This window comes from Hippocampus comes, unplaced genomic scaffold (assembly GCF_001891065.2).
Source record: "Hippocampus comes isolate QL1 unplaced genomic scaffold, H_comes_QL1_v1.1 scaffold23, whole genome shotgun sequence".
NCBI classification, from domain to species: Eukaryota; Metazoa; Chordata; class Actinopteri; order Syngnathiformes; family Syngnathidae; genus Hippocampus; species Hippocampus comes.
Genome location: NW_017806066.1, coordinates 207,447 through 218,817, shown reverse-complemented (window position 1 = coordinate 218,817; position 11,371 = coordinate 207,447). Strand labels below are relative to the sequence as shown.

The following is an 11,371-nucleotide window of genomic DNA, read 5'->3' as shown; positions in this document are numbered from 1 at the left end:
GAAGCGGGGTGCTTTGTCCTGACGTGTTTGCTATGGCTTCAAGGCGCGCTGCTGTCTAATTTGTCTCGTTCCCTTCGACTCCCTCCCAGCCCATTTTCTGGGAGGTCATTTACTGGCAACTTCTTTTTTTTTTTTTTTTTTTTTTTTTCCATCCCGTGTTTGCGGATTGTCGCATGTCGCCCTCCTGACCCTATTTGTGTTGTCTGCAGCCAAACGGGAGCGGCCAGAGCAAAATGCCAGGCTCCTTCTTGCTGCCTCCACCTCCCCCAGTGGCCCGCCCAGTGCCCCTCCCTATGCCCGACTCTAAACCCAACAGCACGCCCCCTGACGGCGGACTCTCATCGCCCGCATCTCCGTGTAAGTGACCCCATTTTGAAACCCAAATCAAAGTTTAAAAAAAAAAAAAAAAAAAACCCCAACAGCAATCGGAAAAAGAATTTGACACAAGCAGCCCCCTTTAGGGACCGACCCCACCCCATCCCCATTGTTCTTCCTCCAACTTGGTGCCACCGTTGTTCATGTCTAACCAACAACTCGCATCCCTTTACCCTCGGAAGTGTGGCCTGCCCCGACAAAATAATTATGGAGAGCAGCGAGGTAGACCAAACGTCTGCAAAAGTTGAAGACGAAGCAAAGAAAGGTCTCAGTGACCTTTGTGGTGTGCATCCGGGTTCTCGACCCGGTCCCAACAGTTGGAATGAGCCTCGAGTCCCCGCTTGACTCGTCAGCAATAAGTGGAAACCTGAAATCCAACAGCTCGGTTCTCACTTTGGGTGTGAGGAAGGCACCGATGTTCAAAGAATTCCATCAGAAAGTGGCTTGTCGTTGGTGTCCAATTTCTATTCGTTGCTGTCGGCTGAACCTGCATCGAAGATTTGGTGAAGCCGGAATTTCCTCCTCACCTGCGACTGGAGGGGCACTGGATGGAGCACCTTTTTAATTCAACAAGTTTTCCAGATGTAGTCTTTGTGTTTTCCCCGATCAGTGTCTGAGAGTCCTTTATGTCGTTTGTATGTTAACCCGATATACGGTCAACGGATGCATAGCGTGTCCATGCCGTTGAACTAGCCTTAACCTCAGCCTTCTCCTTCTGTCTCTCTCTATCTGTCTCTGTTGTATTCGTGTACGTATTCAGTTCAGTCTTTGAGCTGAAGTCTCCACACTGAGTTGTGAATTCTCAAAATGTGGATTCCCAAGCCTACCTGAATGGCCCCTACATTCACACTCGGACGCCAGTGGTCTATAAATGTCCCTGAATGGTCCTCAGTGTTCGTGCTTGGAGTGCCCACGTACTTTCAGCGCCGAGTTTATCCACGGGAGTTAAACAGACGGAGCAATCTGGGGCTCGGGACGAGCACCATATTGTGGAGCATTTAAGTAGACGAGATTCCAGCCCTCATTGGCTTCAACGAGTCGAAGAAGGACATTTATAGATTGACACGCCCCAAAAAGACGCACCTGCCAATATGCTCCGTTCGACGCCGCGCTTCATCGCAAGTTAAATGGTCTTGCCACTAAATCGGGAAGTTATTTTCCCACAGAAAAGAAATTGCATTGGTTTGATGAGCCACCAAGGTATTCACGAAACTCAAACGGCATTTTGTCCCCAGCAAAGACATCCCCAAAGCAAGCCTCTTCCCGCCCCTGAAACTGTCTCGATCACTCTTAAAGCTGCTGACCACTCGGGACATCCACCAAAGATCGGATGGCATTTTGCCGCTCGTGTCACCGGACGATTTGTGTGGACGACTGTTGCCTCGCAGTCCTTTCGCCAAAATCTCAAACCCTGAGATTGCCCGAACAATCAGTTCGGAGCCTTCCTTTACGCCGCCCGGTGTTCCAAAATGACACCGCTCCTCCCCTAAACTTGCATCCATCTTTGTGAAACGGATACGCAAAACTTTTCTTCAGCTTTGGGGACGGCCTTCCAAAGGTCTGCACCGGCAACCTCGTCAAAAAGTCGCTCGGTGGGGATCCGTGAAAGCGAAACAACAACAATCTCTCCCACGTAGGAGAGAATAGCGTTGCCGACGAGCAAAGGTCAGACTTCAGATAAACGCGTGTGCACCTTGTATACAAATCAAGACGAAATGCCCACTCTATTTCCTAGACGGGCCTTTGTTGTCATGCGATCGTTTGCGCTTCCGTACGGGCAACGTAGAGAAGCACTATTAGAGGGCGATGCCGGATGGACGACGCGGTGCTCGACTCGCTTCTTTGCCGTGACTCGACGTGTCTCTGTGCGCACTTATGGCTCTCTGTCCCCTTGTGTTTCGATAGCATACTCCGCGCCAGGCGCCGCAGCTCCCAACAGGTTTGTCGGCATCGGATCACGGGACAACAACTTTCTGAACATCCCGCAGCAGACGCAGGTGAGACGTTCAAGTGTGACGCCACACGTTTGGAGGAATCGGTCTCCTTGCTCAATTCGGTTTTGTCCCCCTCGCCGCCGCTCGCACGAGAGCGTCTCGGTTCCCCCACTGGTCATAAGCCGCCCCCATTAGCAGCAGTACTTTTCTCATTAGTATCTAACCACACCCGCCTGGAGCCAGCTCCACGAACACATGGAAAGCATCTGAGTCTCCTCTGCCGATCCCTCCCCTTGTTTCTCTGCCCTTCCATACTTTCACTCCTCACCAGTGCCGTTCTTTCTTTTCTGCCCACTCGCTCTTCCACTTTTTGTTGTCTTTTTTTAATTCTCTTCTCTTGCTCCTTTTCGTCCACTGCATTCCAAAACTTGGATTTATTTTCTCCACTGGAAAGACCTTAACAACGCAGTTTCCAATTCTCATTGAGAGGATTTTTTTTTTTTTTTTCCCTTAGGCTGACCCAAGCCTGTAGCGAGTATGGATTGCATTTTTCTCACATTTTCCAACCCAGAATGCATTTCCCAAATTGTCCGCATTGCATTTCCTCTCGCAACTAACACCTTCTCCCGAATCTCGCATGTTGGTTTAACCATGCGTTCTAATCACTTGATAAGTTGCTCCCCTTTTCCTGAACCGTCTTATGTCCGTCCCCACAACAAATATCCCAGTAGGTCCTGCAAAGATGAAGCTGATATTGTTTTATGAGTCTTACTTCGAATTGCAGTCCATTACCTGAAGGAATCTCAAGGACATGGCATACATTTGATTTATTTTTAAAAAAAAAAAAGAGAGGGAGAGAGAGGCAGACTCAGAGATGCTGATGACTGGGTTCCAGATGCCATCTAGTGGCAAGTTGAATATGTAACAGAAAAGGGGAAAGGTAAAAACTAAACCCCGAAACAAAATAAGTGCGCGGCTTCAGAATTACCCACAATAGAAGCACTGGCAATGAGAGAGACATCATGGCATGGCCAGCTGATCTCGAATTTGTGATCGGGTCTCAAATCAGTATGAAAGGGCTGGGCAGACAGACAGAAAGAAAGAGAGAAGGAACCGTCAACATTCTGCTGTCCAGGATTTAAGGGAGGAAGGTTGGCGCCAATGAAAGCCCCTTTGTTCCAGGCAAATTATAAAAACAGTCAACAATAACCCTGCTCATCAGCAAATTTTGATGGGTTCGTGGGTTCCTAAAATTGCTGACCACTGGAATCATCCAGAACAGAGCAGGCGTAGGATCAGTCAGATGCCTGTGGATCCCGATCCAGTCTGTTGTGCATGCTGAGTTTGATGCATCATGGGGTCACCCCCTGGAAAGTCAAAACTGAAAGAGCCGAGCAGACAGGTCTCAGCAAGGCGGCGTCGGCGCCAACAGTAAACTGGCTTTTAAGGAAACTATGCACAGCGGGGTCAGCCTCCACAGCCAAAATTAGAACTGGAGCGTAGCCTTCCAGCTCAAAGCTCTGCTTTGCATGCTACTTTTAGCCAGTCAAGAGTCAACAGAGGAGACGTTGCCATGGTTGACGTCTGCCGGGACAGGAGGGCGATGTCGTCACGCGACCTCTTCGTCTGACCGGACGAAAGGCTTCTTCCCGTGAGGATCAGAAGATATTGCCAGGCTGGCTTTTTAGAATGTCGCTACGTGCTGCCGGGCAGGCACAAACCATCCGGCATTCCACACAGACTGAAAAACAAAACAAAAATATGCGCTTCTGTTGACATTCGCCGTCATACAATTCATGGAACTCCAAAAAAAGGGTCAAGTGAAGGCAAGTTGGATGTGCATGAACTGAAAAGTGGACCTGCAAACACGCCGTTCCATCCCATCTTGGCATTCCTGCACAATAATCCGCCCACCTGACGTTCATCGCCGCAAACTTTTGAAACGTTTGAAAATACATCCTTGGAAATACTTAAAAAGATCCACAACACCTTTGGGGGAAATGTCGTTAATGCAAGCTTTAATTGTCACAAACTTGGAAGAGATTGATGACCCCGACTGCAGTGCGCCCCCCCAGGGGGCAGTTGAGATTATTTGTGTTCACTTTGGGTGAGCCGTGAAACTCTGCCCAGATGCTGACGGTTCCCAGAGGGGGATTCCGACTGACTGCTTTGCTGCGATGCCACCGCCAAGCACTCGTTTGTTTCTGTCGAAATACCCGCGTACAGTAACTAATGGAATATTGTCGGCTTCACTTCATGCATACGACATCCATCGTATCCGGGAAACCGTCAACTATCTTTAATGTTCTTTGGGCTAGCGCCCCCCCACCCCCTGCCCCCTTTTTTTTTTTTTTCAGGGGCTCATTGACTTTGGACTTGTGAAGTTATTCTTGCAACACAGTTAAATGCATGTGCTTATTTATTGAGTTCATGTTTTATCTTATTTCAGTAACTTTAAAGATGAGCGAATTCTTCACGGGAAATGATGATTTGTACTGCGAATTCGTCAAACCTTTCCTAATTTGGTCGCCAATGGGTTCGTCCCATGTTTTGTATCCTCTGTTAAAACTCATTCACTCCCTAAAGACGTTTTTATATGTCTTTTCAGACTTGGTTTAGAATTGGCTGGTACTGAATGAGTTAAGAGGGGACACCTTCAACGCCAACAATATTTCAGTAACTTTAAAGATGAGCGAATTCTTCACAGGAAATGATGGTTTGTACTGCGAGTTCGTCAAACCTTTCCTAATTTGGTCGCCAGTGGTTTTGTATCCTCTGCTAAGAGGACACCTTCAACGCGAACATCATCTGATTTCTTTCCTGTGTTTCCTCTCTTTCAGTCTTGGTTCCTCTGACAAGATCTGCGTTGAAAACCAGCAACTCGTAATCTTTCTTTACAATCGGAAACAGATAATTGTCCTACAATCAACACGGCGACCGGCCACGACATCGCATCGCACTCACAAAGGCAAAACCCGACGAAGCACCGCAGGAAAATTGCGCAACATTTGGAGGAACTCCGGGCTCATCGTATTCATTGGGAGGAAGGAGCCGTAGGAGGCAACGACGGCAAGGCGGAGAAAGGCGACGGCGCGGACGAAAGGACGGCAAGGATGGCGAAGGCGGCAAAGCGGCCAGCCCGTGGGCGCGTCTCCTGAAAAGAAAGCCGGCGGCCATGCGGGAGGATCCCAAGGACGACGCCGACTTCTTAGCAAGGACGCGGTGGCCTCAAAAGTAAAGCAACACTTCCAACAAAACCCGCCGTGAATTTACTCAGTCGTGTTGTTCGTGAAAGCTGCATTTCATACTCCACCCAAAAGCGGTCACGTTGACCGCCGCTGCGTCTCTCTCGGAATGACTCTAGACATAAAAAGAAGAAAAAAAAAAAAGCCCCCTTCCGCCCTCCTACTAACTAACTAAATAAGAAAAAGACACGATGCCAAAACATAGCTTGAAGGCTTTGCACCTCCGGGCTGAATCGATTAACGCGAATCCTATCGATCGATGTGCACTACAAGGTCAACCCGACTGGCCGATTCCGACTCTTATTGTTGGAGAAACAAAACAAGGCACAAGAAGCCGACACTTTGCTCCTCTTGTTTGTCCCGTCTGCCCCCACGTGCTGTAATCCGGAAGTCCAATCAGAGCAAAAAAAAAACAAAAAAAATGTGGGTGCCACCAACACGGTATTTGTCTCCATTTCAAAAGGCACGGTGTCCTCTTTCTCGGAGGTGCGATGCGTCGTTACAAAAGCCAGTCCGGTGAACCGTCGCCACCTAAATCGATGAGCAGTCCAAAACGACACTGTCGAATCGGCGTGCGCCAATCTAGATAAGCAGCTATTGATTGCCCTCCCTTTTGGCCCTCTTGTCAAGTGGGCGATTGCTTTCGGTATCTCGTGCATGTTCTTTTTCTTTGAATTCCTTTGGGGATTTGTACTATTTTGTCATTGTTTTTGTATTTGAATGACAGCACCTTATAAAGAAACACCGTCGGACATTTTAGCGAGGTGGTTCGAGCCGAGCCCACGGTCAGGATTTGAAAACAATACAAACGTTTTGGGGGACTTTTGCTTTCTTCCCCAGAGTTCTCGAGAACCTCGAGCCCATTCATGTCGTTTAGGAGCAAAAATGGTTCGCTGGGCCCCGAGCCGACGAGCACCTGCGTAGCCGTAACCTCCGCTCATCATATCGGCGAGATCCATTCAAAGTTGTGGCAAACTGTCTCGGAACCGGCTCGGGAATTGAACGCATCCAAACAGAGAATTGACGCAGACTTTGTCACCTTCCGAATTACCCAGGGGGAGATCTTGCGGTCCAGATTCGTGTCGCAGTTTTACGTGTACCACATAAACATTTTCTCCCCCCCCAAAAAAAAAAAAAAACAAAACAAATTCTCAGCTAATACAGGTGCTTTTTTTTCCAGTGCCGGACAAATCCAGAGTTAATACGAACGTTTCGACATGTTTTTTTATTGTTAAGTCACACATTTATTTCTCTCGCATGCCCGCGATGGACGGATATTAATGACAAAATAAAACAAAAAATCATCTGGCGGGGGCGGAAATGAGAAACCTTGAGAAGGGGCCGCAGATGGGGGAATCCCAGGGTGCAAATGGATGCCGAGCGGGCAACAGTTGCCACAATATTGCACGATACAATGTTAGTTCGAATGATAGAAAAGTCCAGTGAACAAGATGAAAGCGCTGCAGGGAGACGCCTTCGGAGAGGTGGGCCCCCTCCTTATTGTTCTGGCTTTAAATTAAGATGAGGACTCAAAAGGCCCAAGTAGCATTGACAAAACTTCTTTCGATCAACGTGTGTAAACGTTTGGCAATTGTGACGACCGGGCCTCGTGCCTTATGACCAAACCGGGAGAGACATTTTGGAATCATTCATCCATGATGCTCATCTCCCCATTTACAAAATTAGGATGACCCATTTTTTTTTTCCTTCACAATTCCAGTCTCAAAATGTGTGAAAACGTAAACATCTTTTTATTTTTTTATTTTTTGTTCACCCCCAATAAGGTGTATGAACCCTGCAAACGTTCATGCCGGCAACTGTACCGTTTCAAACTAGAAGGTTGTGACAATCAAAAGAAAACATATCTGGAAACTTGTTTGGTCAACAAAAGCGGTTTTACCCTTTGGACCACGTTTGGCCGCCGGTGGCGGCGATACTCTCGGATGGCGAAGTGTCGGAGTGAGAGAAATGGAAGAGAAGGGAAAGGTTGCTGAAACTGGGAATGTTGCTCTTTTTCGGTCTCCCGAAAACGTTTACCTTGTTGTTTACACTCCCAGACGGGCCGCTGCTCCAAGAGCGGAGGGAACCACACTGCGGAGCAAAAAATGAATATGTGACATATCGTTCTGTTTTCAGTCGCAATGTGCCCACTTTTTTTTTTTCCTTCTTCTTTTTTTTAAAGCTGATTTTTTTTTTTTTTTTTTTTTTTTAAGAATGGAATGCACAGGATTAGTCTTTAGTTTAAGGAGGTGTGGGCGCCAGTAATGTCAGCCCCTGTATATTGTGAATTGATCAGCCCTTATTGATGAAACAAAACAAAACAAAAAAAAAAAAAATGCACTAAAGCAATCACACGCCAGCCAAACTTTTCTATCATCGATTAAAAAGCAGTGTTCACATGCGTCTTAAATGCAAACACACACACAACACGCGTGCGCGCGCGCTGCCCACGTCAACTCTAAGAGGGACGTCTTAAAATGTCGACAATCTGATGAGGCCTTGATGCTTAAACGTCGCCATATTCCCCAGCGGTTGGCTTAAGTCTCGGACGGCCGTCGGAAAAGTTCCATTGAAAGCACTCCCCCCCCGACCTCACAAAATAACTGGACTGCCCGGCCACGTTCCTTCCTCACTGCGGGGAAGCTCGATAGTTGGCCAAGCATCTCACAGAGAGCGAGTTCTGACAACTTCACGGTGGCTTCTGTCATTTCTTTTCTAATCTAAAGGAAGTGCCTCTGTATTCCCATTATGCAATTTGTCAAACATGAATTCAGGTTCTTTTTTCATATATAAGCTATAGTGAATGGTGGAAAAAACAAAAAAAAAAAATCTATGGCAGGAGAGGAGAGAGAACAGTTCACTAGACAATCGCAAGCATCTTTATATATAATACACGCGCGCACACACACACACATATATATACATATATATATTTATAGATATCTACTTTTGTTTTTATTTGCAATATAAGCTCAGTGGCAGTCTAGTTATTTTTTGAAGCATGGCAGTGGTAGGTTGCATCTCAGCAACGGCTGATCGGAGCGAAGTAGCAGCCTCTCAATTGCACAAACTGGCAGGTTAGACAAGAAAATCGAAAGCAGACACTACGATAATAATTAAAGGAGGGAAAAAAAATGGTGATGAATTCAAAACAAAAAAAAAACCCACAAAAGATCAGCTTACATTGAGTTGTTTTCGTTCTTGTTTTGATGGGAAGCATTGTTGTTGAAACTCAATGATGTGTGTCGATTGAGCCATGTGCAATGCCTTGGTAGAGGATTTGTGTGTTTGTTTGCGATTGTTTGAGGGTGTTGCAAGAGGGACAAATCTCTCTTTTGTTTCTGTTTATCGCTTGTTATTTGTGTTTCAAGTCCATATGCTCTGGGACTCTAAATATCAGAGCGGAGGAAAAAAAAAAATCCAGCTCTTTGTAAGTAAGGGGGGAATTGTTTTTATAATCTTCTTTTTGTGGTCCTTTTTTTTTTTTTTTTTAAGAAAAACTTCATTTCTAATCATTTGTTTTGAACATGCGGGAGGGCTGAAGGAACATCTTTGCAACTCGGAAACTGGTGCTTTCTCACGTAGAGTGTTATAGCCATACCCAAAAGAAAATGCATTCGTAGAATGATGTTCGTAGCCCTTCATGAAAAGGTGACATTTTCCTACATTTGTAATCTGAAGAGAATTTACACGTTGATGACCCAAACGTTTGAATGTTATCACCGTTGAGCTGAGGACAGTGGAAAGGATAAATTTGAATTCTCATCGTCACGCTTTGTTTTTTCAGTGTGGCCCGAAGAGACCTTTGTGCTTTCCGATTGGCCTCCATCAATCATACGACACACGATGACAAAATTTAGCGGGAATGCTCATTTTAGGAAACGTGTGTTATTTGTCTTTTTGTATTTACAGGTGGGCATTGTTAAGGGGTGGGGGGGGGGGGTTGTTGGAACAAAAGGCATTTTTCCCCTCATGAACTTTTGACGCCATACGGATTGTATCATCTCATCTCAAATATGGGACAAAGACAAGCTCTTACCCATTTGGGGGATGAACAAAAAGACCATGAATGATGTTTGTTTGTTTGTTTTTTTTTGTCTGGCAAGAGTTTTATTTGACTCAGTGTAAAAAAAAAAAAAGAAAAAAAATAATGTCGGAAAATTTGCATTTGCTCCGAGTGGTGCTGTCACCCATTCAAGTGAACCCCGCCCCTTCTGGCCCGTCACCCACTTGTAAATGAATATAAATATTTGTTTGGTGAAGTAGTGTCCTAGAGTCAGAGCATCTTAAAGGTTGTCCCGAAAAAAAGTGCCTTTTGTTCACAGATTCCATCTCGTATACTCCTGAGATCCCATCTCAAAAGGAAAAAAAAGACAACAAAAAAAAGTCCCCTCCTTCATCCTTCTATATCCACTTGTTTCTCTTCTTCTCCTTTTTAAAGCAGTATACATTGTACTAAAGGCAATTGGTGTGATTTAGTTCCTGTTTTTATTGTTGAATAATTAAAAAAAGGCAGAAAAATGCAGAAAAAAAGACAAAAAAAAAAGCTTCTCTTTCCTCTGTATCTCGTCTTCTGTCTATCTTGGACACTGGAGTAGTCAGTAGCTGCCCCTCACTCATCCTTTTTCCGTTTTTCACTTTTCTCTGAATGTTGGGGTTTAAAAAAGAAAAACACCAGATTTTATTTTATTTTTATTTTTTTGTCTGAGCAGAATGCAGTTAGCTCACATGTTATTCTTATCTGTATGCTTCACATTGTATTACCATACCCATCTTCTTTGGCTTCTCCATTCAACCGCTAATGTAAGTGAACAAGTTACACCAGTGGGCTCTGGGCTGAGTTGAGGATGGAGGGGGGCTGTCATGGGTCGGAGTGGGGGGGTTAGAGAGGCAACAAGCAATCATATTTGGGTTTAAACGAGGGAAATGTGCTGGAGAACTGCTTGTAAAGGCAGATTATTCCTTATTTGTGTCTCTTTTATAGTCACATTTGGACGTGATTATTGACCCCACCCCCCAATTGCAGCTGCTTTTCCTTGGCAGCACTAAAACGCTGCACTCAATTTTGCACCTTTCAAGTGGTTGAATAAAAACCACTTTAAAATTTAAAACAAAAAAAATGAAAGAAAAAAAACAACCCTTTTTTTAATAGCACCTTATAAGCAGACCGTCACCATGGCATTGAGGCTGAAAGGGTCATTTTAAGCACAATCAAAAGAGAGAGAGAAAAAAAATTGTCACACACCGCCTCGCAATATGGAGTCTCAAAATTAGCAGTGTGTTGCAAACTTCGAGACCAAAGTGGTGTGTACACACAGACCTGGGCAAGCGGAAGAAAAAGCACCTTGAAAATGTACCAGCAGCAGCAGTATTATCAAGCACCACAGTTGAGAAGCCATATTGGAGAGGCACAGGTTGTCCAGGTCGGCGGGGTTGAGGCAGGGGCCGCATCCAGACACCCACAACCACCACCTCAACCACCAAGCGTGCTTCTTCCCCTCCTCTAACCTTCAAAGCAGTAATCCATCCTCAGACACACTCCAATGAGCCCCTGGTGAAATGCATGTGTTAAAGTTTCTTTTCCATAATAATGAAAAAAAAAAACAGTTTGAAGAGAGCAACACTTGATTGAATAAAAGGATGTTCTTAACTGTACCTGGTGTATGTGTTTGATTTGGGAGTTGGAGTTTCTTTTCATGGTGATGTTTGTAGCATATTCCATGGCGATTCCCGGATCAGAAGTTGAGGGGCACCGACAGCATTGGTGGGCCGAGTACAGTACTGACCGATAGGAAGGCGTATGCTGGCTGGGCGGGT

The 11,371-nt window shown here is 45.6% G+C and overlaps 1 protein-coding gene and 1 long non-coding RNA gene across 9 annotated transcripts in view; one reads left to right on the top strand and one right to left on the bottom strand.

Annotated features, from left to right (window-relative positions):
• nfixb (nuclear factor I/Xb) overlaps positions 1-5,926 on the top strand; it is a 128,593-nt gene extending 122,667 nt beyond the window's left edge. For 7 of the 8 annotated variants that reach the window (XM_019893500.1, XM_019893502.1, XM_019893505.1 and 4 more), the window contains 3 exons: positions 210-357; positions 2,281-2,372; positions 5,150-5,926. In XM_019893500.1, the coding sequence (XP_019749059.1) occupies positions 210-357; positions 2,281-2,372; positions 5,150-5,164 (255 nt within the window). In that variant the 3' untranslated portion in view covers positions 5,165-5,926. The remainder of the gene's footprint in view (positions 1-209; positions 358-2,280; positions 2,373-5,149) is intronic. The other variant, XM_019893508.1, reaches the window with a different exon arrangement.
• A 3,106-nt stretch (positions 5,927-9,032) lies between these two features.
• On the bottom strand, positions 9,033-9,472 carry LOC109530017 (uncharacterized). The gene is made up of 2 exons (XR_002170935.1): positions 9,358-9,472; positions 9,033-9,327 (listed from the first exon to the last, which is right to left on the bottom strand). It is a non-coding gene; the product is annotated as an uncharacterized LOC109530017 (long non-coding RNA).
• Between the last annotated feature and the right edge of the window lie 1,899 nt (positions 9,473-11,371).